The following is a 26,835-nucleotide window of genomic DNA, read 5'->3' on the forward strand; positions in this document are numbered from 1 at the left end:
CCCCTTGCCTGCAGGGAAGGATAGGGGGGACCCTGCAGCCCCCAGCTCAGAGACACCCCACAGGCACTAGCTACTGCAAACAGGTTTATTGACAGCTGTCAGCAGAAGGGGGTCATGGAGAGCGGGGGCTACAGCAAGGAGGGGGGCAGAGCCCGGCCCCGCTGGCTGAGCCCAGCAGTGCTGCCCCTCGCTGCCTGCTGCCAGCACCTCCCGCAGCCTAATCTACCGCAATCCCCCTCCAGCCCCCTCCCCTCCAGCCCCCCATCCCCACCCTCCCCCTGCCCTCGTGATGTCTGGGGCATCTTCCCCCCAGCCCCTGGTAGTGCTTGGCTGTAAGCCCTGTCATGCCCCCCACCCCACCCCGCCGCGTCCCACGGAGCCAGAGGGTGCTGGGGGAAGGGGGTGGCAGGGGGTGGCCGTGCAGGGAGAAAGCGGAGTCCTGGCTGGGAGAGCCTCCGTGGGCGAGCAGGCGTGCGCGGTCCCTGGGCGCAGCAGCCTCAGAACACACCTGGGGAGACAAGCGGAGGGGGGGGACACAACAGCACCTGTGAAACCCTCCTTGGACTAGGGCTGGGGAGGGCAGGGAGGGAGGAAGGTCCCAGGAGAAAGAGGAGGAGAGCCAAGGCAGGACCGTGGGCAATGGTGAGGGTGGGAACACCTGTGAGCATCACTGAGGGTCACTACTGCTGCGGGAAGCAGGGAGGGACAGTGCCCTGCAGGGTGTGCAAGGCGTAGGGAAGGGGGTGACCAGGCAGGTTCTGCGATGGCGGGGGGGACAGAGGAGGAGGAGGGGGTACAGGCAGGAGCGACAGCATCCAGAGGCGAGAGACAGACACAAGGCACCAAGCAGAACCCACGTGCACACCCCTTCTGGCAAGGAGGGAGAGCCTGACCCAGTACTCCCCAGCCTGGGCAGGGGCAGGCAGCGGGCAGGGAGGCACCAGCTGGGGCCCCTGCCCTTCTGCTGGGCAGGCGGGGAGAGAGGAGCAGGCAGAGCCGGGACACACCTGCCCGTGGGCATCCTGTGCTTCCAGGAGCCAGGGCAAGGAGCTGTCCCTCTTCCCGGGATCCCACCAAGGGCCGCTCTTCCAGCCATGACCCCCAACTCTGGCAGCCCCTCCACCCCCGGGTGCCACCAGCCACCCACCCACCTGAGCAGCAGCAAGGAGGCAGGGCAGGAGGGACTTCGTCCCTTGCTGGGGTAGGCAGGAGCCAAGTCCCAGGCAGCAAGTCCCCACCTCCCCTTTCCTCTCCCTGCCCCATGGGGAGGGGGACACAACCCCAGCCCCACACTCAGAGCAGGGGGCAGTGCCACTGCTTTGCTTTGGGGGCAGGTTCGTGCCCCGCTGTGGCAGGGCTGCTGGCCCCCCGCAGCTCCCGCTCCGGCCCCCCCTGGGGACCACGGGCTCTGTGGGTGGAGGATGAGGTGCCAGGGCTGCCCCCCGGTTCCGGCAGGGTGCCGGGGCCATGCCCACCTGCTTGGTGGTGCCCTGCAGCCTCCATCTCAGACAGGCTGTAGGCCATGGCCAGCTGCAAGTCCTCATCCTCGTCCTCGCTGTCCGTGTAGAGGCAGACTGGTGAGGAGCTTGGGGGTCGGTGCGAGGTGGGCGGCGGGGGCGAGGGGGGCCGTGGGCTGGGGAAGGCTTGCTGTTCCCGCCGGCTCAGCTCCAGCCCCAGTGCCATGTCATCAGGGACGCCTGTGGGAACAGGGGCAGGGGACAGGGGTCGTGTCTGCTCCAGCACTCCAGAGCTGGCACGAGGTCCCAGCAACTCCTGCCCACCCCACGAATCCTCCCTGACAGATCCCCAAAGCCAGGCCAGCCAGGGCTCAGCCCAAAATCAAGCCTGGATGCAGCACGCCCCAAAGGGAAAGGGTGCTTGGAGGTGGCACTGCCAGATCCCAAGTTGGTCTGCAATGCCACTTCTCACCATCGATGTGGATCGACTTCAGCTTCCCATCCTCCTCCACTTCCACCCGCTCCCGCCCGTTCTCGATAATCCTGCAGACAGACAGACAAGTGGATGGTCAAGGGCCAGCCAGCTAGAGCATCGCAGTGGCATGCTGCAGGGTCCAAGATCTGCTGATGAGGGGGTCCACGGGGATGAGGTGGGCCAGCACTGCCCTCACCGCTTTGTGGTGATGCGCCTGCCATTAACAAAGGTGGTGGAGGTTGAGACGGAGCGGAAGCCCAGCCCTGCATCGGTACCAGAGCCAAAGGACGAGGCAAAGAAATCTGGAGAAGGAAGCAACAAGGTCAGTGCCAGGGGGTGGGAGACACAAGAAAGACAGGGGATGGACCCTGCAGAGGGGGATGCAGTGTCCTGGGACTACTCTGCTGGGTAGAGACTGGCAGCATCTCCTACCTGAGGATCCTGGGAAGGGGGAAAAGAAGTGGCCACCCCCATGGTGCCGGGGGCCAGGTCCTCGCAGCTCAGAGAAGGGCAGCATCTCATCTGAAAGGCAGGGCCCCCGCCATCAGCACTGCTCCCACGGCTTGGCAAGCCAGAAGCAGGGCGCTGCTGTGGGGACCCCCAAGCTGGGGCCAGCCATGTGCTCTGCCCCTGAGCCCACCCCTGGACCCCCATGCCCCACACACACCAAAGAAGTCGGCGAAGGGGTCTCGCCCGCCGAAGAACTCCCGGAAGACGTCGTGAGCACTGCGGAAGGTGAATGTGAATTCAGGGGCCCCAGCATCAGCCCTGGACCCCCCTGGTCCTGCTGGAGGGAAGAGGCTCAGAGTTAAGAAGAGCCCTGGATGGGAACACCCAAGTGTGGGGAGCCCTGGGGTCACAGACCCACACTGGATCTTCAGATGGGGCCATATCCAGAGCTGCAGTAACCCCCACAGCCCTGCTCACCCACTCACCTGCCCCCATGAGTCCATCCTTCCCATAGCGGTCATAGACATCGCGCTTCTGTTCTGGAACGAGAAGAAAGGGGGCTGCGGGGAAGCTGGCTGCCAGGCGTGGGCACCGATGCTTCCCCTGGCCAAGGGGGATGCCATGAGCCCCTGCCATGCCAGCACTGCTCCCAAACCCAAGTCAGGGCCTCAGGCAAGGATGCACAAGCCTCAGCCCCGCCGGGGACACCTCATCCTGGAGGCCAGCACCCCAGCATCTCTCCCAAGACCTGTTCTGAGGGAAGGTAACCAGGCCCCACAAGCCAGGCAGTAAAGCTGCCTCCCAGGCATGTCCAGGGATGCCACCTGATGAGCCCAGCAGCAGGACATGCCAGGGTGAGCAGTCCCAAGGGTGGGGGGGACACATGAGACAGCACCATGGCCTCTTACTGTCTGACAGCACTTCGTACGCCTCGGCGATCTCCTTGAACCTCTGTTCAGCATACTCCTTGTTGTCTGGGTTTTTATCTGGGTGCCATTTCAGTGCAGCCTTCCTGTACCTGCACAGACAGGCAGCAATGGGCATGTAGCAGCCCTTGGGTACTGGGGGAGTCCTGGGCCAGCAACCCCCTTCTAATCGCACACCTCCGACCCTGTAGGCAGGGGCACCCCAAGGCTGCTTCACCCCACACCCTACAGCTTCAGGCATCAAATGGGAGCTCCCTGGACTGCTGCTTCTGCCTCCTGAGCAAATATTTGTGGCATGACCCCAGAGGTGCAGCCTGTGCCCACCTTAGCTGCCCTTGGCAATGGCTCCGGACAATGCTTACAGGTTTGCTCTGGAGCCTTCCTGGGCTCCACCATGGGCACGCATGGATGAGGGGTTGCTGGGGGTCTCCTGGGTCCAGGTGAGCACAAACAGCCCTTTCTTCCTGCCTGCAGCTAGCTGGGGTTAACCCAGGCTGCCCTGCTTCTCTCACCCACTCTTTGGAAGCCCCCTCAGCAGGGAGCTCTGTCACCCCCAGGTGACACCCATCCACACCTATTCCCCCTGGTGATGCCTCATGCCAGTGAGAGCAGTGAGACCTCAGCAGGGTGCCAGACAGCAGCTGTGGGAGGCTCTGTCCATCCCCAGGCCTCCCCTACAGTGCCTGCGGCACAGCATGTGACCCACCAACACAGCCCATGTCCCTACCAGGGGACATGGTGCTCCCCACCCTGTGAGCACCGGCCCCCAGACCCTGTCACTAGCAGAGCCCCCACGCCCCAGCCCCTGTCATCCCCGCACCCTCTGGCAGAGAGAGGGGATGCCTCCAGACACCAGCAGGACCCACCTCCCACCTTCAGCCCCAGGCAGAGAGCAAGGACAAAGGGACTAAACCCCACCAAGAGATGCCTTTGTGCAGCAGCAAAGCCCGGCCCTGCTCTGGCCTCCGCACAAAGGAAACAAAGGCTGGATTGTCACCTCTGGAGCTGGTCCCTGTCTCCACCGGCTCATAGGGAGCCCCTGCTTTGCAGGTGCCAGGGTAGTGGGGGGGGTCAGGCTGACCTGCCCGACAGGCAATGGCACGCCTGCCGCGCACTTACGCCTTCTTGATGTCGTCGGCAGTGGCGTTGCGGCTCACCCCCAGCGCTTCGTAGTAGTCCACCATGACGTGCGGCTGTCCCGTGGGGTCACTGCGGGGAGGGAAGGCAACGTCAGGGGGTCCACAGGCTGTGAGGGGGCATGGGCGGGCTGCTCTGCCCTCCCTGGGCACCCCAGCCACCCCGCAGGTCCCCCCGAGAGCAGCTCAGCAGCAGCCCTACACACGGCTCCCCAGCACCCTTGCCGGCGCCTCGGCCACCTGCATGCACCCACAGCCCCAGCCGGGGACCCTTGCTGCTGCCGCACCGGCGTCCCCCCAACTTGCCCAAGCAAGGGGACAGGGATCCCTGCCGCCCGGCCCCGCGACGTGTCCACCCCGCTGCCACAGCTCCCCTCCTGTCCCCCCGGGAGGCTCTGTCCCAGGCCGGGGGGGAGGCAGCGGGAGCAGCCCGCTAAGGTGCTTAGCGGCTGGAGCGGATTAAGGGCTCAGCGGGGACCCTCCGCGGCCCCGGGCACCTCGGGGCACTTCAGCCGGCCGGCCCGCTCCGGACCGAGGATGGGAGCGGGATGCCGCTGCTCCAGGCCCCCCCGACCCCCGGGTGCCGCGACACTCCACCCCCCCGCCGGTACTCGCCGCCCGCCCGCGCCGCTCGGGCGATCAGCTGACGGGGAGGGCGGCGCTGGCGCCAGCCCCAGCGCGGCACCGGGAGCGCGGCGGGGCGGTGCCGCCGGGGACCGCCCCCCCCGGCCCGCTGTAAACACGGCGCTCCCGGTGCCGCCCGGCCCGGCGCTGCTGCTGGAAGTTTCCGCGCCGCCCCCTCCCCCGCCGCCTCCGGCGGCCAGCCCCGGGCTGCCGACCGCGGATCTAGGCCACCGGGAGGGGCGGGGGCGGCAGCACGGAAAGGGACCCCGCCGCGCCGTCCCCGCCGCCCCGGCGCGCAGCTCCCCCGGTGCGCCACGGTCCGCCAGTGCCCCCTTGCGCCCCTCTCCCTCCGCACCCCCCCCCACCCCCGCCCCGAGCCGGTGCCCACCTGAGTGCCGCAGCCGAACCCTTCCCGCCCGCCCCGGGCCGCCCGCGGCCGGCGTTGCACGTCCCCCCCCCCCCGGCCGCCGCGGGGCCTGGAGGCGGGCTCCGCCGGCTGACGAGCGGCAGCTGCAGCCAACCGCGGCGGCGGCGCCTTGTGACGTCACGCGTTCGCTTTTCAGGCGGGTGAGGTCATAGAGAGGCGTGCTCACGGGCCTTCGCCGCCGCCCGGTCTCCGTCCCCGCGGCCCGGGGAGGGACCTGGCCGGGGCCCCCGCGGTCCGCTGCCCCCCGGCCCTGCCGCGCCCCCCCCCCCCCCCCCCGCAGGGCCCCGCAAGGCGCCGCGGGAAAATCAGGCGGCGGTGGGAGCCCCCCCTGCGGCCCCGGGCTCCGCTCCCAGGGGCTGCGTGTGCGCCCGGGGCAGCACCGACGAGGGGGGCACTGACCCCGCCGGCCGCCCCCGGTGCTGCGAGCGCTGCGGGCCGCGGCCGACCCCCTCCTCCCCGGGCGGCACCCGGGCGCCGCTTGCCCCTGGCCCGCTGCCCGGTCAGCTGCCCTGCCGGTCCCTGCCGGAAAGGCCCGCGGGAGGGGACAGCTGGGGTGACTCAGCGCTCTGCCCCGGCCGTGCCGCCGCCGCGGCGGGGGCGTGCAGGAGGGCGGGCGCCGGGAGCCCGGGCTGTCTGGCACCGCTGCGGCCCCGGCAGAGCATCACCAGCCCCGCACCCTTCCCAGCCCTGCCCGGGCCGAGGGGAGCCGGGAGCAGCCAGCCACCCCGGTGCCGGGGCTCAGGGGACAGCCGCCCCTGGGAGCTTTGACGTGGACTTTCTTCTCTGCATGGCCCCTGCCCAGCAGCTGCTGTAGAGGGGCTGTTCTCGCCCATCCGCAGGGTCACGGGCTGTCCCGAGGCCACTCACCTGCACCCATGCATGTGTCTTGGCCAGAGGGATGCTGTCCCTTCTGGCTCTCTGCACGGGAGAAGGAGGAAGCCTGGTCTTTGCAGGGCCAGAGCCTTTTGGAGCCCCACCACTCCTGCACTGCAGCTGGGATGTCTTCCTCACCTCCCATAGATCCCTAGCTGGGAAGCCTGGCAAACTTTCCTAGTGCTGCTGTACCCGGCAGGCTGGGGAGACCTGGGTGCTGAGACAGGCCGTTCCCAGCAGTCCTCAGGGAACGGTTTCAGGACAGCCGTCCCCGAGAAGAGCCCTCCCCAGCCACGAGCAGTGGGCTTGGGGGAGCACCAACCGGCACAGGTGAAATGCCAAGGGTATCTCTTGTGCCGAGGAGCATCTCCTCCCCAAGGGATGGGAGACCTGTCCCCTGCCATCCGACAGCACTTGATGATTTCCTTAAGTGACTGCTTGGAGTATTCCCTGCTGTTGGGGATTTTCTCCTGGATGCCATTGCAGCAGTGCCCTCCGGCACCTGCCTGACCAGGAGCAGGGAGTGGGCTCCCTGGGGTGGCTGCCTCTGGCCAGGGTGCCCTCGCTGGCTGTCAGGGGCTCTGGTTTGGCTTATGCCCAGCAATGGGCGCCGGGCTGGCCCGGGCCCGGCTGGCATGGGCACTAGATGGAGCCACAGGCTGCTTCACAGGGACCCCACCCTGCTGACTGGGAAGCCAAGGATATGCCACCAGGACCTAGCCGAGTCTCGGCACGTTGCTTTCCTTCCTCATGCTTTTGCAGCTAATGTGGGAATAAGGACGTCCCAGAGCTGCCAGGTCTCAGCCCACTCTGTGCCCAACGGATGGGGAGGCTTCCGTGCTGTGAAAAGGAGAGGGACCCATATGCTGGCCAGGGCTCTGGAGTCAGGGGAATGTATTACTGTTGCTTTCATGGCACGTGTCCCTCACCCATGAGATCAGGATATGCAGTGAGGACTTACACCTCCCTCATGTCCTTATAGGAGGCCATGTGGAGTTGGGCAGTAGCCTACCGAGGCACTGGCAGGAGAGAGGACGTGGTGCCAACCACACCTTGCCCCAGAGCTGCCACAGTCACTCCCCTACTCAAACCAGCAAAGCCAGCCACCTCGCAGCAGCCGAAGAGAGGCAGCCCATCACCTGCTGGTGCCTCCCATGGCATACACCTTCAGCCACAGCACCCTGCCCTCTTTTCCCTGCCCTTTCCTCCTAGGTCAGCCCGAAGTCCTGGTGCACCCACCTGCCAGCCTGGCTCACACCAGCTTTGAACCCAGCACAGGCATCTTGAGCGTATCTCAAGAAGACCTTTGTTTCTTCACAAATTCTGGGGATTGCTGCGTTGTGAACCTGTTTTTAGTTTTCCAGGGTCACAAAAATGCTCATGAAATATTCCTTGAGGCTTTCTGAGAAAAGACCTTTGGGGTGAGTGAAGCAGGACCCCAAAGGACCAATTTTTTTTTTTAATCCGAGTTACCTGATCTCTTAGGAAGCCAACTGAATTGCGTCATGAACTCGTGCTATATTATTATGCAAACCACATATTAAAAGAGATTTTTTTTTTCAGCGCTGAGCAATATTTCAACTTTTGGTTTCCTCAGGAGAACACAAACCCTTTCACAGCTTACTCAAAATGACATACTGCAAAATCATATTCTTGGCAAATTTTGAGCTGTGAAGTGCTCAGTGAGCCATAGCCAGCCATCTCTTCCCTCCCCTTCTCCCTGCTTCCCGAGGGAAGGTCCCCATTCCAGGGCAGTCATGTGGAGATGCAGCAGGGAGGGAACAGGAGCTGGAGCTGGTGGGATGGAGTGAGAAGTGGCTGAGCAGAGCGAGGCAGGCTGCTGGATGCCATTTCTGTGCCACCTTCCTCTGCCTGCCCGCTCCCAGGAGAGACAACAGCAGCAGCCATGACCATGCTCCTCACCTCTGGGCATGGCTACAGGGTCGGTGAAGCCTCCAGAAAAGGGGTCAGTAGGAGCAGTGGGTTTTCTCACCCCTGGAAGAGCTGCACCAGGGTGGGACATCACCAGCTGGTGACAGCTGAGGACATCACTTGAGTGGAGCACACATTTTTAAAATCCACATTCGTTCTTTTACCCCCAGTCCTGCTATCTCATCTAAACAGCCCTGCTCAGCTCCTCTGAGTTCTCTGCACAGTCGATTTCTCCATACCCTCATGTTTTTGATGCTCCTCGTGTTTGTCTCAATGGCCATGCTCTCAGCCACCTGCCCATCTCTTTCTTAATATGCTCTGTTCTCATCCCAGCTGACTTTTCTAGAATTACACCTTCTAGGAGCTGGGGAGTATTCAGAGAGGCAAAGTCATCTGGCTGCTTTTAGTTGGTGTAGCAGGACAGAGAAGTGAGAAACAGCAAAGTCAGGGTGACTTTCATTCAAGGAGGGCAATGACTTTGGGACAGATTTAGGGATGTGATAGACACAGGCTGTGCATCCCAGGCACCGCCCCATGGCAGTGCATGCCTGCGGTGACGACAGAGCTGCTGCCCCAGCCAAAACCCAGGCAAAACTGAGGTGCTTGCAGATTTTAAATCAACAGCGTCAGAGGCTGGCAGAGGTGGCAGAAGCCCACGACTAAATAGGTTATCCATGACGAGCACTCGCATGGGCCCAGGCAGCAGCTGAGCTTCACAGCAGTAAGAAGTTTCACCCTGTCCCTGGCACATAGTTGATAACAGGGTGGGCCGCAGAGCCTGGACAATCCCAAGACGCAGAGGAGCCAGGCATCCCATGACCACCGGGGGGTGAGTGTGGGGGCTGCATGGTCTAGAACTGACCCCAAGGGAAGGGAGATCAGGGGTCATGAAAAGGCTGATACCACACACCCCCTCCTAATGCTGGGGAGCCCTTCAGCCATGGAGGGGAGCAGAAGTTGTGGCTGACGAAGGACAAGAAGGAATTTTATTGAGAAGCAAAACCTGATGTCACTCATGCACATCAACACGCTGGTGCAACCCAACCAGACTCCCAAGCACCAAGACCCTTGTGTCCAGCTGGCTTGGCCAGGTTTTTCTTCAGTGCCCGGTAGGACTGGGGTCACCCACTGTCTGGTCTTCACCATGCCCTTCAGCTACATGGCCAGCCTTGCCCGTTGCCTTTGCGCTAATAGGCGTAGCTCAAAGGTGAAAAAGGAAACAAAAGGGTGAAACAAAAAAGGAGATGCACTCAATTCCTTTGCATTGGAAGAAAACAAGAAAAAGCACAAAAGTATGCCAGTAAGCAGCCTCCTGCTGTTTTCCATAGCCATTGGTGCTTAAATACCAGGCTGTGGATACAATGGAGGAGGCTGTAATTTGGATGCCATCTGTAACAAACCAGTGTGTAAAGCATCACCTGCTAAAATTGACACTTTCAGTTCATCAGGCCCACACTGAGATTATTAATGGACCTAACAGGGTCTTATTGAGCTGCTGATGGTAATTTTTAACAGCTAGGAAAACTGGGGTAATTCCAAAGCACTGAAGGACAGAAATCATTCCAGTCGTTAAGAAAATAAACGGGTTGACCCAGAAAACTCTAGATTACTGATAATACCAGAAAAAAATAACTTAAGAATTAATTTTGATTCTGTCAGCGGAGAATTAAAACTGAAAAAAGCATTTAGTACTGATCAGCCGTGTCTCAGGGAAGGCAGGTATTGCTATGCAAGCTTGTCATCACCTTTCAGCACAATTACATGTCTGGCTGATTCAGATCAACACCACCGGCATGACATCCTTACTTGGAAGCTGGCAGGAGATAGTGATAACAGCATTTGCATAAAACACGATATTGCCGCAAAGAGGGATGGAATAATCTGTTTTCCATGTCCATGGAAGAAGAAGGCTCATAGCTGCTGCCAAAGGTCTTTACAGATCTACTTTTTGCATTGTCCCAGAACATTGACCTCGGCATGCCAAGCCAGCCTGTTTATGTTACTACATTGTTAAGGACATATGAGATGCATCAATAGTAAAGGTGCGCTTGTTAGCCAGGAACTATACTGCTGAGGGCCTTTGTGCTGCGGACCCCCAGGTGTGGGTGCAAGGCCCACAGTGATAAGAAATGTTGACTAATAAAAATTTCGAAAAATGTGAAGCTTAGTGTGGTAATAGCTAGTGAAGGGGACAATTAGCTATTAAGGATGATTTAGAATTGCCCGATTAAAGGGCCACATTGCAGGAAAATTTGCTTTTTTACAGTGAAATACAAAGTAATTGATTTGGGAATTTGGAGGAAGGGGCGGGCAGTCTTGTCACTTTTTACTCTGCACATCCACTTGCCACCCTCAAACTTTATCAGCAGTAATTTGGGTTTTATTTCAAGACCATTGATTAAATCATTAAAGCTGGAGGTGCCTGGCAGGGATCCCCACAGAAGACGGGCAGCCCTTTGCTGATGATTCACCATTGTCAAGCAGCACTTGGGTACCCCAGGCTGCCTCACCAGGCACCACACTAACACTGCTGCTCACTCCTTGGGACACCCTCTGCACTACAAGCCAGTTACATCTCTACCTTCCCCCTGAGCAGACCTGTCATCTCAAGAATGGAAACCAGGCTTATTTGCTGAGGTGGGTTTTCCATGGCCAATTGATGCCTGATAAGGATGCTGAGGGTCCCCCAACACATGCAGGAGCCCTTGGTACGCATCTCTTGCCAGGCTCCGTGTCCTGTTGTTCGGGAGGTGATAAAGCCTTCCTGGTTGTGTTCCATGCAGGGCTATTAAATGGCACCGTGAGAGCCACGCCAACCCAGGGAAGGGCACAGCAGCCCTGGGGTGCACAGGGTGACTGGACATGGATCCTGCTAATGAGGAGGACCACATTAGGCATAGGAGCTCAGCAAACCAAGGCTCCTGAGTCCTTACAATAGGGAAACCCTGCAAAGTAGCTGTTGCTTTACATGCACAGCCCCTCATCATCCAACTTAACTCTGCTAGGAATCTCTCATATATGTGTTCGAGCCAGGCATCCTCAGGATGACCACTGAACACAAGCTCTCAGCCCAGTGACCTGAGGCCACTGGCTCGAAGTGCCCAGGGCTCTGGGAGGAGTAGGGAGGACAGCCTTGGTTTCGCATACCACACTCTGTGTGCACACAAACAGCTCCAGGCAGGAGTACCCTGGGAGCCATTGCCAGGTTGGGTTATTAAATGCATCTTTTATCTCATTAAACATTTCCTTTTGACATTCACTAGTGCTTGGCCAGCTGCCAGCACCTCCTTTCTGCTTTTAACAATTCTATGGCAATCCCCAAGACTCCAGGCTAGTTTCTCCAGGCCCAGCTCTGTTCTCAGAGTGCCGTCAGGCTGGCAAGCTGTTCGTATTACACACAACACACTTCCAAAAGCAAAACCCTCCTTGCTCACATCTGTCCAGCCATCAGAAGCTCAACTCTTTCCCAAAAACCAGGGCAGAGAAGAGCTGCTCCTGTGCCAGGAATTGTTTGCTTTCCCAGGGGACATTGGACTTGCCCACCTGCCAGTGGTTAATCTACCTCAAAGGAGTGGGTGCATCTGCAGAGATGCCCAGGATGAATCTGCCCTATCCTCTCTGCTACCCAGAGGCTGGGCACTCAGCCACAGTCCTGCAGATGAGACGTACTCCTGGGAGCAGGGGAAGTGATTGCTGCCTCTTGCCCCATCACTGCCAGCTCACATAAGCACGCTCTGCAGCATTGCAACAGAGCTGACCACAGCTTTGTTGCAATTCTTGAGAACCCATAAGACAGGAAGGCCCAAAGAGTCAGGGATAAAGACATCACCATACCTACGGTCTTGCCTGGGCCATGCAGAGCCCCTTCAGCCTGATGGGGTAACCTGTGCTTTGCCAGGAGCTCCTACCATCTACCATCACCCAGCCATGCAGAATTCATTGCACTTCTGCTTGCAGTTATTGCTACACTGCTTGTCCCACTGCCAGCTCCAAGAGCTCCTGGAGAAGAGGAAAAGCAGCACTGGCCCCTCCACACAGCCCACCGGTGCTGCAACACTGGCATCCCCTGCAAGCACTGGGACATCTCAGCAGGCTGAGCCCCTCTATCACCTGCCCAGAGGCAGCTTGCTCACACAAGGCATGCTCAGAACCCTGATATGAAGTCACTGCAATTAGCCAGCTGAGGCTTTATTTTGCTCCCGTGGGTGTGTAGCTGCCTTTCCCAGGATGTGAGGAAAGGTGGATGACACTGGCAGCCAGGGAGGCTGACTCTGAACCAGGGAGGCTGCTCAGCCAGGGCTGCTGTGCCCGAAAAAGAGCTAGTCCAAACTCGTCCGCCAGTCCCTCTTAGCCTTGCAGGTTGGGGCTCAGCATGCGTGCGGGGCTGCCTGTATCCCTGGGAGTGCCTCCCCGCTCTTGCCACTGCCCGGTGATTCAGGGCTTAGGACTGTAGCAAGATCTGGAATTAGCTTTATTGTTCCTGTAACACAGCACATGCTCCAGGCAATGCAGCGGGCGTTTCACAATTGACTTCATTTTATCTGAACCAGCAATTACTCTGCTGTTGCTCAGCTCCAGCAGAGAGAACTTCTGTCAGATCACTGCCGTTCTCTGCATCCCAGCAGGTCTTCAGGAGTAAATGCCACACTTGGGTTATTTAAGACATCCACTGATGAAGATCCCCTCTATCTACTCAAGAGGAAGGATGAGGTGCTCAGGGGCCCTTTCTGACTTTAACAAGGCATGCATATCTTAGGGAATGGCAAAGGGAACATTTCTGCCTGTCTCCATGCTGTGCTAGAACATTTCATGGTGGCAAAGCATGTCCCTAACGCTGTCAAGCTGGAAATGCAGCAGCAATAAGACATACAATGCTGGAGCAAGCTGTGCTTTAGGGACCCTACACAGTGGCTTGCTGGGATACTGCTGGGGCAGTTAGCATCGCAAGGGACTAGCTTGAACTCACAGCATCTGCAAGATGCAGTGCAAGCCTCATGCTTTCAACAGACTCATTAGTTTTACCAGCCAATGTTGTTTGCCCTGTGTTAACACAGAGCTGTCTTTCTGCTTTGAGAAAGTTGTCTTCACAACTCACCGTGCAGCAGAGCACTACTGGATTTCTGGGCTTACCAGCCCAGCAGCTGGGTTTGCTGCCCAAGTCCTTGGCTAAGCAGGAGGCAGTGTGTGGCTGTACGGGGCTCTGGGAGCTGTCAGGTTGAAGGAGCTCCCTCCTGCCTTGTGGCTTCTGGGCTCAGGGTGCTGCCATGTCATCCAGTGCAGGCACTGCTGGAGAGCAGACTGCACAGGGGACTGATGGGCTGGAGGCATATCCCAGCTCCTCCACCTCTCCGCTGAACCACACTGCTAAGAGGATTATGGGCAGGGCAACTGTGCAAGGATGGAGCGAGGGGTAAGCAGGGCAGGCACAGATGCAATCTCTTTGGGAAGCTCTTGTCTGAGGTTAAAGACACAGAGAGGAGCCCTGCTCCTGAAGCACCCCTCATCACCTGGTGCTTGCCTTGTGCTCCCCTCAAGCTGGGCTTAAAGTGGAGGGCACTGGACTTCCTCCCTGAACCCACAGCACAGCTGTGGTCTCTTCTAGCTTCCCAAGAGAGTCATGTCCCCAAACTGCCCCGTGACACTATTTGCTCTGCCTGGAACAGCCCGGGTGGAACTGAGGTCTGAAAAGTGGGAACAACAGTTTGGGCTTTCCGCAGTGAAGGGAGCAGGGAACCGGGGTGTGGATGGCATGTACCAGACTAGACTCTGAATAGGTCATCTCTTCCCCACTTTCAGCTCTGGGTGCTTTTAGGTGTGGCAGACCTTAACATACTTCTGGAAGACAGCTATTTTGGAGGCTTTGTTTGGGTAACTGCAAGCTCTGCTGACAAGGGGTTCCTGTTAGCAGCAGGTACCTGTCCGAGAGCTGGCTGATCTCCTGGGCCCTGTGTGCAGCAGCAAGCAGGGGTTTCCCCCTACAATGTGCAGGGCTCTGCCCCTGGGGTATCTTCAGTCTGGTTTTCCCTTTCTTCTGTTAAGAGATGGTTGAATTCTGACTCACGAGCCTAAAATATGCCTTGCTTGCTTTATGTACCCCCCCTTGGTGCTGGTGCAGGGTCCAAATTTGTTCTGAGTGGTGATGAAAATGATTCCTGAGCAATTCTTGCAACCTTGTGATTTCTGATGTGATCTGAAAATGTTTAGAGACATCTTAGGCATGTGGGCAACATCTCTGTGAGATGAGAGAGGGGTTGCCTCGGGATGAATCTTCTTCCAGCCAGGGCAGGCTCAGCCTCCATCGTGTGCTTGCAGGCTGCTGCTACCAGCATCTGGCAGGCTGCTGAGCAGTTAGGCACTGACAAGATGCAGCTGATTGGTGCTTCCTGGATTTAGCCAGCTGTTCTTAAGCATTTCAGAAAAGCTTAGGCATCTGTTTGGGCTTTTCAGATCAGAGGTACATGGAGATGTATAGCTCTGAATGACTCATGGCTCTCTTGTCAGTCATTGCTGCCCTGCTTGTTCAACATCACAGCATCTGAGCGGTTATTTTCACTGTGAGCACGCATCTGCAGTAATGAAAAACTGGGGATGTTTCACCCTCAGCTCTCTACCAGGATGGTATGTAAACAGATCCAGGCATGTCTTGGAGAAGTATCACATCATTTTACACCCCAAGGTGCTACCAGATTGTCACACAAATCTTCTGAAGTTGGGTGAACCACTCAAGCCTTGTGCAGCTACCTGCCTTCTTGCTGCCTAGCTCTGACAATTGTGCTTCCAAGCACTGCTGCAAAGCATTCATGCTATAAACACCCCGGAATTAATCAGCACCATAAAAGTAAGGAGGATGCTGGGAGACACCCAGCCAGAAGTGACGCCTTGGCATGCAGTACCCATTTCAGTGAGCACCTTGGCAAAGATTTTCATGGGGAAAGATGATCACATCTCTCCTTTTCACACCAATTAACTTGTAGGGCTCAAATTTTGATGCCTCAGTGCTACCAATTACTCTCTCACTCTCATGGACTGTCTGCATCAGCATGGCCTGTGTTATCTAGTGATTTCTGAGGTCGCTCAAAGGACATTTATACCACAGGGAGGAGTTTAGGAATTTCCAGAGTTATCTAGTCACAACAGCATCCTGTCCAGGTTCAGCAGCACTCACAACCTGGGGCACCTCTGTGAAAAATAAACCCTTTTCCCCACCAGCTTGATTAAACCTGCTCTGATTGCTTGGCTCAGCCATTTCTGCAGGTCTCAAAAATGTGTTGCTTAGACACCAGCACAGGCTTCACAGCAGTACCACTGCTTTCAGTCACTTTACATGTGTTCATCAGCGAAGGTGACACTTTCCAGGTGACTCAGGCACAAAGAAAGGCCATTGTGGGTGGATAATTTAGGTCCAGCTTTCAACTTTTGGAGTGAGCTGAGAGATGACAGCGCCTTTCAGTGAAAACTCATTAAGCCAGAGGGCTCAGGCAGAGGCAGAGGCAGGGCTGGCTCTACACCTGAGTGGATGCTGTGAGCATTTTGGAGGGGGGAGGAGAGGATGGACATGTTATTCACCATAGCAAAGGCAGACATCAGTGAAGTCACTGCAAAGAAACTTCAATACTCCCCCTTCAAGGTACTCCAAGCTCTGCCCACCCCCTCACTGGCAATTTCATAAAACTGTGTGAAATCAGATCAAACCCATGGAGGTGCAGCAGAGCCAGGCTGGAGAAGGAGGAGCCTATCAGCAGGCAGGGCTTTCAGGTACAGCTCTGGGGCGCAACTGTCCTTGAGGGGCTTGCGGCAAAGGACAGGACAGAGTTTTCCTGCTTTGTCCTCACTGATCTCCAAAGAGGCCAGCAAAGCTTGCACTTGTCTCTGCAGTGTTTCCTCTGCCCATGCTTTCTCCAGAAACTCTCCCAGGTGTTCCTCAGGGGCCTTGTGTGGCTGGCAGAGACCCAGTCCTGTGCTCACCCAGGGATCACATCAGCACCCACTCCCACCAGGAGGGAAGACCTGAGCCAGGTTCTTCCCTAGCTTTCCTTCCTCAGCTCCTGAAGTCTTCTCTCCCGGTCAATGCCTGGACGGTGCCTTGCACCAGCAGGACACCCAGCAAGAAGGCACCGTCCCACTGCACAGCAGAACCCCTCCGCCAGGACCAGCAAGCAAAGCGAGACCAGCCCTTGTGCCCCGCTGCCCTTCCCCCAAGGGGACCCCCTGGTCTCCCGTGTCCCCTGCATGGCAGGACAGGGGTGCTGCTCCTCCGCGTCCCCGCCAACGCACCCAGCCGGCTGCCGGGCAGCGCAGCCGCATATATGCAGGTGCATGCAAATATGCGTAATATAGGCAAATTTATGCAAGCACACGGACCCGTCTCGGGCGGGGCGGCCTGCCTCGGAGCGTCGGTGCCGCCCCCGGTATAAGGCGGCGGCGGCGCGGCCGTCCCGGCGTGCAGAGCTGCGGCAGCCGAGGGAGGCAGGTCGTGCGGCGGCGGCATCATGGTGAGTGCCGGCCCCGGGCTGCCCCCTCCCTCCGGCCCTGCGGGTACTCCCTGGAGTGGGGTGACCCCCGGCGGGACCCTCCCCGGAGCAGGCTGCGACCCCCATAGCTTCCCGCGGGGGCTCTGCTGGAAGCCCAGAGGTGCGAGCAGCTGCCGACGGCAGTACCCGCTGGGCTTCGCCCTGTCCCTGCCTGGCTTCAGCCTTTGCTGAGCTGCTCCCTCCCAGGCGGTCCGAGCCTCCCTGCTCTGAGCATCCCCTCGCACCCGTCCGAGGCAAGCAGGCCACCGGCCAAGCCCCGCCGTGCAGGGAGGCTGGTGTTTGGGCTGACCCTCTCACCTCTCCTCCTCGGCCTTTTAGTAGTGGTGGTTCTGGTGGTTCCTGCCCGCCTCCCCTGGTAACACCTCTGGCCGGGGAGAGTGCACCCAGCTTGCCAGCCCCCCGTGCTTCAGACGCACAGCTGAGCCCCGGCAGCAAGCTGTGGCTTCACCCACTGCCCCGCGCCTCGGGGGAGGGGGGCCAACCCACGGGTGGGCACCGCTGTGGGTGAGCCTCCGGGCTGCCCTGCTGCAAGCCCCGGCTCCTCAGTTCTCAGCTGCTCTGCTGAGCATCCCAGCCCCAGGGTGCCCAGCCATCCTGCCTGCTGACCTGCGGGGCTGTGCTCCCTGCCCCTCCTGAGCCAGACCTTGCCGTGAAGAAGACAGAGTCTGCTGGCTGGTGACCAGCACTGCTGCATCCCTGGTGCTGCTGGGCTCTGCCCAGCCTGCTGTCAGTGCTGCGTCCCACAAAGCCAGTCCTGGCCACAGTGTGTTGGTGGGGTGAAGTGCAGTGATCAGCATAACTCTGACCCCCGCTCTGGTTCACAAGCTCCTTGACCAGAGAAAAGTCCTTTCTCATTTTGTCTTTCTTGTGGTAATCCAGAGGTGCTTGCAGCTGTGTCAAGCATTCGCTGTGCGCTTCTGCTGGAGATCCTGGAGCTTTCTCAGGACTTACTGTTTGCTCCCTGTGTTACAAAACCTTTATAGACCTGCTGGGAGGGATACGCAGGGTGTCACTTTGCTGCTCCTTGCACCTCAGCTTTGGAAAACATGGGGAGGTGGACTTCTGCCTCTCACCATGGGTATCAAGGGCTTCTTTTTCTGTCATCCCTCACTGTCACTGCTGCCTCTGAAATGCAGTACCAAAAGCACCATAGACACAGACAGCCAGGACTTGCTGCAACCCCTGTAACTTCCTCGGACGGCAGTCACTGCTGTGCTCCCGAGCGCAAAATGGCTGGCTCCACCGGCGTCCTGCCAGCTGACTCACAGCAGGGCACCCATCGCTCTGGAAATCCGGTTTGGTTTGGATGCTCCTCTGCCTTGGTTGTGCCTGATGACACATCCAAGTCCCTGGCAGCAGCAGGGCTGAGGCACTGAGTATTTTGGTTCTTGTTGAAAGGGCTTCAGGCTCTGAGGTGCCTCACCTGGAGGGATTGAAGCTGCAGAGCCCCCCTCCACATGGCTTCTCCTGAGGGACCTGAGGCTGCCCTTGAAGCCCTGGGTGAGGGGACCCTCCCACCTCAGCACTGTGGTTCAGTTAAGAAGTGCAGCTAACACTTCCTCCTCCTCCAGAGCTAATTTAGGGAAGCCAAACCTCAGAGCATGGCAACCATTCACTGCTGCAAATCCCTCCCTTGTCAGGCACCCGTCCTCGGTGCTGTCACTTCCTCAGCTCCCATGGTCCAGGTGATACTCCGTTATCTCAGCCTCCAACGCTGCTGGTGGAAGAGCTGCTGCAAGGCCCCAGCCTTTAAGCCATCTGGGTGTTCAGAATGGAGAAGATGTTACTGGGTTCTTCTCAGGGCTGTGGGTCGGGGCAGTCCAGGGAATGTGCTGGTCTGGTGTCCTGGGCTCCAGCAGATGCAACTCCATCTCCCTGGGCCCCTGAGGTGGGCAGTACAATGATGGGAGGCAGAGCATCTGATTTGGGAGAGGGCAGCAGACGGGGATGGACAAAAGGTGCCCAGGCTACACAAAAGGCACCCAGGCTACATGGCAGTGTCGCTTAAACAAGCTGGCAAGGGCCTGGGCTGCCCTTTTGGGGTTGTGCACCACCTGTAGTGATTGCATTTGTGGTCCTGTCTTGGATCTGACCCTGCCTCCCCCTCCCCAGCGCGAGTGCATCTCCGTCCACGTCGGCCAGGCTGGCGTCCAGATGGGCAACACCTGCTGGGAGCTGTACTGCCTGGAGCACGGCATCCAGCCCGATGGGCAGATGCCCAGTGACAAAACCATTGGCGGAGGGGATGACTCCTTCACCACCTTCTTCTGTGAGACGGGGGCTGGGAAGCATGTCCCGCGGGCTATCTTCGTGGACCTGGAGCCCACCGTGATTGGTGAGTGCACCTCAGCTGGGCAGTGACAGCGGTCACTATCTCTGGGAACAACCCACTGCAGGACACTCTGTAGGGTGGCTCCTGCTGCCTTTTCCTAGGGCCCGTTTGAAAATCTCTGACATTGTGCCAACATCTCCTAGATGAGGTTCGGGGAGGAGTCTACCGCCAGCTCTTCCACCCTGAACAGATGATCACTGGCAAGGAGGATGCTGCCAACAACTATGCCCGCGGGCATTACACCATCGGCAAAGAGATCATTGACCAAGTGCTGGACAGGATCCGGAAGCTGGTAGGTGACTGCAGTGGCGGAATGTGTCCCCCTGGGCTGGGCTCCAGCATCTGCTGGGAGTGGGAGCATGGGGCGAGTGCTGCTGTGTCCTGGGAGGGATCTGCAGCTACCCAAGCAAAAGTTTGAAACTTCCCTCCAGCAAAGTCAGTGCTTCGAGGAATCTTACTTGGCTCTCTCCACAGGCTGACCAGTGCACAGGCCTCCAGGGATTCCTTGTGTTTCGTAGCTTTGGAGGCGGCACCGGCTCTGGATTCACCTCCCTGTTGATGGAGCGACTCTCGGTTGACTACGGCAAGAAGTCCAAGCTGGAGTTCTCCATCTACCCTGCACCACAGGTCTCCACTGCTGTGGTGGAGCCCTACAACTCCATCCTTACCACCCACAGCACGTTGGAGCATTCAGACTGCGCCTTTATGGTGGACAACGAAGCCATCTATGACATCTGCCGCAGGAACCTGGATATCGAGCGCCCGACATACACCAACTTGAACAGACTCATCAGCCAGGTTGTCTCATCCATCACGGCATCACTGCGGTTTGATGGAGCCCTGAATGTTGATCTGACTGAGTTCCAGACCAACCTGGTGCCCTACCCTCGCATCCACTTCCCCCTGGCCACCTACGCTCCTGTGGTTTCAGCTGAGAGAGCTTATCACGAGCAGCTATCAGTGGCTGAGATCACCAACTCCTGCTTTGAGCCAGCCAACCAGATGGTGAAGTGTGACCCTCGCCATGGCAAGTACATGGCCTGCTGCCTGCTGTACCGTGGGGATGTGGTGCCCAAGGATGTCAATGCCGCCATTGCCACCATCAAGACCAAGCGCAGCATCCAGTTTGTGGACTGGTGCCCCACGGGCTTCAAGGTGGGCATCAACTACCAGCCACCCACGGTGGTGCCAGGGGGGGACCTGGCCAAGGTGCAGCGCGCTGTCTGCATGCTGAGCAACACCACGGCCATCGCTGAGGCCTGGGCTCGCCTGGACCACAAGTTCGACCTGATGTATGCCAAGCGAGCCTTTGTGCACTGGTACGTGGGCGAGGGCATGGAGGAAGGGGAGTTCTCCGAGGCACGGGAAGACATGGCCGCTCTGGAGAAGGATTACGAGGAGGTGGGCCTGGACTCCTACGAAGACGAAGAGGAGGGCGAGGAGTAGAGAAGCCCCTGGCAAAAAGGACCGTGCTCCTTCCCCATGTTACCTGCAGAAACCCTTTGCAATAAACCGTTTCAGAGCCTCTGTGTCTCCCACTAGCCCCCCAGCTGTATCGGTTCCTTGCCAGGTCAGGTGTGTGGTGAGTGCTTCAGCTCTGCTGCTGGTGCTGCTCTGCTTCCTCCCAGCACTCTCTTCTAGCTCTGGCTTGCCCCTCACATATGTAAGAGCCCCAGTACCAGGGGGATATGGCCAGGATGCATGGCATGCTCTGGGGAAGTGCCCAAGCACGTCCATAAAAGGGATCCAGAGGAGTGCTAATGATGTGATCGGAGAAGTACCTAGCTCAGGCATGGGGTCCTCTTTCTGGGCAGCACTTCTGCCTGCTCCCTGCCTGACTCTGTGGTGCTCTGCCATCGCCCTGGGCCACGTGGCCCCACTCTGCCAGCCCCAGCTTGTCTTCTGCATTGTACCCATGCTGAGTCCTGTCCCTGCCCTGCCCGATGGCAAGAAGTCCAAACATCAGCTCCTGGCTCCAGCTGCAAACTGGAGATTTCTGTTACCCATTATCCAGCACGCTGAGTCCAGAGATTAATTTTCCCTGCTTACCAGTAATGCTCCAGCTATGTTGACCCAGAGGGGCTGTCCTCCCCTGCCCTCCTCCTCCCAGCATGCTCCCGTGTCAGCTGGAAGGGAAAGTGTGAGCCAGCCCCGGGCTGCACTGATTGCTGGAGCCCGGCCAGGTGCTTGTCCCACTGCGCAGGACTGCTGGCACTGTTTCCCATGCCCGTGACCAGAGCACTGCGCTCAGACTGAGTGGTGCCTGCTGCTGCGCCAAAACAGGAGTCACTGCCCCTCATGCCAGGTGCTACTCTGAGCCGCTCCTTACGGAAGTCTGAGTGTGGGGCAAGGAAAACCCCTGCTCCTCCAGGAGTTACCCCATTTGCAGAGATACCTTCTCCCCATGTCTTCACAGAGATCTGATTCTGCTGCTGGAAGCACACAGGAGTGGGAATTGTGTCCTATTACTTTTTTTGTAAAGGTTATCCTGCACCTCTGATCCGGACCCCACCGCAGAGGGACACAGCAGTGTCTACTGAGCAGCAGACCCCCCACGGGCAGGGACAGCTGTGTGAGTGCACCCATGCCCTGGCAGCAAGGACAGAGCCCTTTCCCCGCTGCATGGTGTGTGCAAGGCTGGGGGTGCCGGGCTCTGCCTTTTGCCCAGCCAGCAGCCAGGTTGCTGGTCCACGCATCCTCAGCATCAGCCCTGGCTCTGGCAGGGGAGGCTGCGCCAGCTGGGGCTCAAACTGAGCGGCTTCTTTGAGTGTAGTCACAAGTCGTTAACAGCAAATGGGCTGCAATGACCCTTTTTTTTTGCAGCTGGGCCAGCTCCCCAGCCCAGATTTGCTGTGCTGATCTGCAGTCTCGTGGAGGTGTGCGGCACTGCCTGCCTGTCCCCATCAGGAGAGAAAAGCAGTCCTCAGCCAGAGGTCCCCAAAGTACTGATGGCAGAGGGAGGTTTGCAAGCACCTTGAACTCCAGAGCCTGATGCATATTTCTTAACATGTTTTTCCTACTTTTTCCTGTTGTAGAGGCCTAGGTGGTCTCGAGGTGTCCCTAAATCCCAGGGGATCTGGTGGCAGAGCAGTGTAGAGACTGCTGTACCTGCTCCAGGCCCCATCCTGGTGGCTGAGCACCGCTTGTAACCCCTGTGGTCTGGAGGCCGGACCTCCTGCCCGCAGCCTGGCTGGACGCCCACCGCTTCCTCCCAGCAGAGGAGGGAGGGCAGCTCCGGCCCCCACACCTTAGGGTTCCTCCGCAGCCGGGAGGGACACAGACAGTCTCCCCCTGCCTCCAAGGTGGGTACTCCCGCCCCGCATGCAAATGTACCCAAATGAGGGGGCGTGACGGAACCAAGCCCCTCCCACCTATAAGAGGCGCTGCGGAGGGGATTGCAGCAGCCGCAGCTCCGCGCTGAGCCCCGCCGCACCGAGTCGCCGGGAGAGCCCGGACCCCCAGCCGCAGCATGGTGAGTGCGGGCGGGGCGGAGGGCACGGCGGCGGGGGGGCGCCGCAACACCCCGGAGCACCGGGCACGGCAGAGCAGCCGCGACACGCCCCCTCCTTCCCCGCTGTGACCTTGGACAGCCCTACCGGCCCCTGACCGTGTCCCCCCGCCGCTACTGCCCCGTCGTGTGTGTGTGTGTGTGTCCCCTCCGCAACCACCGGTCCCGGGGCGCCTGGGTCCCCCCGCTGACGCAGCGAGGGGGGAGGAGGGGCGGCTGGGGATGGAGAGGGTGACCCCTCCGGTGGGGAACGGTGGCCGCGAACGGACGGGGACAGCTGCCGGGGGTGGAGGCGCCAGCCGGGCACCGGGGGCTAGAGCTGGTCGCTCGGCGGGGCTCCCCCCGCGGCAGCGGGCGCCCCGTCGGGGCTGGCGGCGGCGAACGTGTCTGGGGGTCCTGTCCCTCCCGTCCCGTCCCGCGGGGGTTCTGGCAGCGGCAGAGCGGGCCGGGGCCGCTCTCTAAACCGGGCAATCGCCGCTGCCCTCGCCTGCGGCCGGGGCTATATTTAGCGGCTCGGGAGGGGGACGGGGCCCTACCAGGAGGCGCAGCGCCCCGCCCGCCGCAGCGCTGACCGGGCTCTGCCGGGACCCTGCCCCGGGCTGCCCCCCCTTCCCGGCGGGCTGAGGCTGCCCTCCCTCCCGGGGGAGGCAGGAGTCCTTGTGCTCCCCCGGCGCTGGAGCAGGGCACGGACCCCGTCGCAGCTCAGAGCGTTATGCAGTCCGGGAATGTGGGAGCAAGGAGCTCTGGGACCCCCAGGCTGAGTAGTGGTGTCCTGCCCGGGAGAGCAGGGTGCTAGGGCTAGCAGAGAAGGGATGCCAGGGGCAGGGGAACAAGAGTGCCAGGGGGAGCAGAGGAAGGATGCCGGGGGTAGCGGAGCAGGCCTGCACCTGCAGGATGGGAGTGCAGAAGGCACTTCAGCTCACAGCCTGCTCCCTGGCACTTCTGCCCACGCAGGTTTTGCAGCACAGGGTTGGGACTGCGCAGCCCAGGGAGTTTCTGTGCTGTCTTGGAGGCTGCTGGGCTTCACCACCAGCCCTCCCCTAGCTGTCACCCACTGCCCCTGCATCCCCAAGGCGCCTTGCCCCAGCAAGCTGAGTGCTTACCTGGCTCTGGAGCAGCAGGAGGGGGGCTCCCCCGTGCTGGTTGCACCTCGTGGGTTAAGTATGTGCCTCTATCAGCTCAGCATGTGTCACTGGGCTGTTGCGGCACTGGGAAGGGGCTGAGGCTGCCAGGGAACCTGGCAGGGTGGCTGGGCCAGGCTCTGTTCCCCACAGTGCTGGAGGACAGCCTCGGGCAGAGTCCATGGAGCTGGTGGCCCACAGCAAGAGCTGGACAGGAGGGACACCAGAGCTGGCTCCTGACCCGGCATGGTGCCTGTGCATGGCCAAGGGCAATGACAGCTGCATGGGGCCCCTCAGGGGCATGCAGGAGATCATCCAAAGGAAAATGTGCTCCCTGGGGCCACTGGCCAGAGCAGGTCCTGTTTGGGTGGCTGTGTGACACTAGCACCAGGCAGAGTCCTCCCTGCGGCATGGGCAGGACAGAGCTGTGTCAGGATCTGACCCTGCCTCCCCCTCCCCAGCGCGAGTGCATCTCCGTCCACGTCGGCCAGGCCGGTGTCCAGATGGGCAACACCTGCTGGGAGCTGTACTGCCTGGAGCACGGCATCCAGCCCGATGGGCAGATGCCCAGTGACAAAACCATTGGCGGAGGGGATGACTCCTTCACCACCTTCTTCTGTGAGACGGGGGCTGGGAAGCATGTCCCGCGGGCTATCTTCGTGGACCTGGAGCCCACCGTGATTGGTGAGTGCTGGAATCTGCACAGCCTGGGGTGCACCTGTGGGTGAGTAGCAAGCAGCTAGTGCTCCTGGTCTGCTGGCAGTATCCTGCACCGGGTTCAACCCGAGGGCCCTCCTTTCCCTGGGAGAAGCCACGAACCTGAGCACCAGCTTTTGTTCTTGAGGTGTCCTAGAGGCAGCAGTGCTGGTCGTCTCGCTACCACATGTGCAGAGAGAGAAACCAGCCCAACCGGCACAGCAGCTCCTGCTATGCAGCTGCACACTGCTGGCAGGCAGGTCCCCATGGATGGGAGAAGCTGAGCTCCCGTGCAGGGAGGTGGCAGTCACCTCCTGCCAAAGAAACATGATGCCGGTGGTGGCCCTGCTGACGTGTGGGCCCTTGGCTGTGCCACTGGCAGGCAGAGCCGGGGAAAGGGATGGGTGCTTGCACCGGCTCATCTGCTTGGTGGCTGGCTCAAACCGACAGCCTCCACCAGGCTCAACCCTACCCTGCTGTTCCCTAGATGAAGTTCGGGCTGGAATCTACCGCCAGCTCTTTCACCCCGAGCAGCTGATCACTGGCAAGGAGGATGCTGCCAACAACTATGCCCGTGGGCATTACACCATCGGCAAAGAGATCATTGACCAAGTGCTGGACAGGATCCGGAAGCTGGTAGGTGACTGCAGTGGGGGGACGTGTCCCCCTGGGCTGGGCTCCAGCATCTGCCGGGGCTCAGAGCACACTGCAAGCCCTGCTGTGCCCTGGGAGGGAGGGATCTGCAGCTGCCCGTGGCAGGGACGGACCAGGTCCTGAAGGACTTCTGAACAGTCAAACATTCACAAAGAAATCCATCTCAGAGCAATATCATATCTCTCTCTCTCTCCACAGGCTGACCAGTGCACAGGCCTCCAGGGATTCCTTGTGTTTCATAGCTTTGGAGGCGGCACCGGCTCTGGGTTCACCTCCCTGTTGATGGAGCGACTCTCGGTTGACTACGGCAAGAAGTCCAAGCTGGAGTTCTCCATCTACCCTGCACCACAGGTCTCCACTGCTGTGGTGGAGCCCTACAACTCCATCCTCACCACCCATACCACCCTGGAGCACTCGGACTGTGCCTTTATGGTGGACAACGAAGCCATCTATGACATCTGCCGCAGGAACCTGGATATCGAGCGCCCGACATACACCAACTTGAACAGACTCATCAGCCAAATTGTCTCATCCATCACGGCATCACTGCGGTTTGATGGAGCCCTGAATGTTGACCTGACTGAGTTCCAGACCAACCTGGTGCCCTACCCTCGCATTCACTTCCCCCTGGCCACCTATGCCCCTGTCATCTCTGCAGAGAAGGCTTATCACGAGCAGCTATCAGTGGCTGAGATCACCAACTCCTGCTTTGAGCCAGCCAACCAGATGGTGAAGTGTGACCCTCGCCATGGCAAGTACATGGCCTGCTGCCTGCTGTACCGTGGGGATGTGGTGCCCAAGGATGTCAATGCCGCCATTGCCACCATCAAGACCAAGCGCAGCATCCAGTTTGTGGACTGGTGCCCCACGGGCTTCAAGGTGGGCATCAACTACCAGCCACCCACGGTGGTGCCAGGGGGGGACCTGGCCAAGGTGCAGCGCGCTGTCTGCATGCTGAGCAACACCACGGCCATCGCTGAGGCCTGGGCTCGCCTGGACCACAAGTTCGACCTGATGTATGCCAAGCGAGCCTTTGTGCACTGGTACGTGGGCGAGGGCATGGAGGAAGGGGAGTTCTCCGAGGCACGGGAAGACATGGCCGCTCTGGAGAAGGATTACGAGGAGGTGGGCCTGGACTCCTACGAAGACGAAGAGGAGGGCGAGGAGTAGAGAAGCCCCTGGCAAAAAGGACCGTGCTCCTTCCCCATGTTACCTGCAGAAACCCTTTGCAATAAACCGTTTCAGAGCCTCTGTGTCTCCCACTAGCCCCCCAGCTGTATCAGTTCCTTGCCAGGTCAGGTGTGTGGTGAGTGCTTCAGCTCTGCTGCTGGTGCTGCTCTGCTTCCTCCCAGCACTTTCTTCCATCTCTGGCTTGCTCCCTGCGCAGGTAAGGGCCCCTGGTCCCCTCCCTAGGGCTGTGGCACACATCCCACCCCATTTGCTGCTCCAGCCAGGGGTGGGTGCTGCTTCCTTGTGTGGTGTATGGCCCCATGGTGTGTGGCCCTGTGTTGTATCCTGGATCTTAGGGGAGCAGGTTTAGCCTGAGCAGGAAAAGATCAGCAGCTGCTGGGACTTCTCCCCCTGTGCAGCCCAAGGGTAGGTGGGCTCAAGTGGACGGACAGTGGTTGAAGCAATGGGAACAGCCTGGCACCCGTGTCTCTGTGGCCACAGTATGGGACAAGGGGCATGCCTG

The 26,835-nt window shown here is 59.6% G+C and overlaps 3 protein-coding genes across 6 annotated transcripts; 2 read left to right on the plus strand and 1 right to left on the minus strand.

The window, feature by feature from the left end:
• Positions 1-71: 71 nt before the first annotated feature.
• DNAJB2 (DnaJ heat shock protein family (Hsp40) member B2) lies at positions 72-23,950 on the minus strand. Of its 4 annotated transcripts, none has more exons than XM_056347986.1 (10): positions 5,457-5,612; positions 4,428-4,517; positions 3,291-3,400; positions 2,868-2,921; positions 2,600-2,716; positions 2,365-2,454; positions 2,129-2,234; positions 1,930-2,000; positions 1,476-1,697; positions 72-508 (listed from the first exon to the last, which is right to left on the minus strand). In XM_056347986.1, the coding sequence occupies exons 2-10, from the start codon at positions 4,490-4,492 to the stop codon at positions 498-500; spliced, it is 846 nt and encodes a 281-aa protein (XP_056203961.1). In that variant the 5' UTR covers positions 4,493-4,517; positions 5,457-5,612; the 3' UTR covers positions 72-497. The 4 variants fall into 4 exon arrangements, with proteins under 4 accessions (XP_056203961.1, XP_056203960.1, XP_056203959.1 ...); XM_056347985.1 differs by having other exon boundaries at positions 2,600-2,719; XM_056347984.1 differs by lacking the exons at positions 72-508; positions 5,457-5,612 and adding an exon at positions 23,775-23,950 and having other exon boundaries at positions 515-1,697; positions 2,600-2,719.
• LOC130153365 (tubulin alpha-5 chain-like) lies at positions 16,683-20,688 on the plus strand. Its single transcript, XM_056347982.1, has 4 exons — positions 16,683-16,792; positions 18,944-19,166; positions 19,307-19,455; positions 19,638-20,688. The coding sequence occupies exons 1-4, from the start codon at positions 16,790-16,792 to the stop codon at positions 20,607-20,609; spliced, it is 1,347 nt and encodes a 448-aa protein (XP_056203957.1). The 5' UTR covers positions 16,683-16,789; the 3' UTR covers positions 20,610-20,688.
• LOC130153364 (tubulin alpha-5 chain) lies at positions 22,525-26,391 on the plus strand. Its single transcript, XM_056347981.1, has 4 exons — positions 22,525-22,635; positions 24,254-24,476; positions 24,976-25,124; positions 25,341-26,391. The coding sequence occupies exons 1-4, from the start codon at positions 22,633-22,635 to the stop codon at positions 26,310-26,312; spliced, it is 1,347 nt and encodes a 448-aa protein (XP_056203956.1). The 5' UTR covers positions 22,525-22,632; the 3' UTR covers positions 26,313-26,391.
• Positions 26,392-26,835: the final 444 nt, after the last annotated feature.

The sequence above is a fragment of the Falco biarmicus genome, chromosome 8 (genome assembly GCF_023638135.1).
Source record: "Falco biarmicus isolate bFalBia1 chromosome 8, bFalBia1.pri, whole genome shotgun sequence".
NCBI lineage: Eukaryota > Metazoa > Chordata > Aves > Falconiformes > Falconidae > Falco > Falco biarmicus.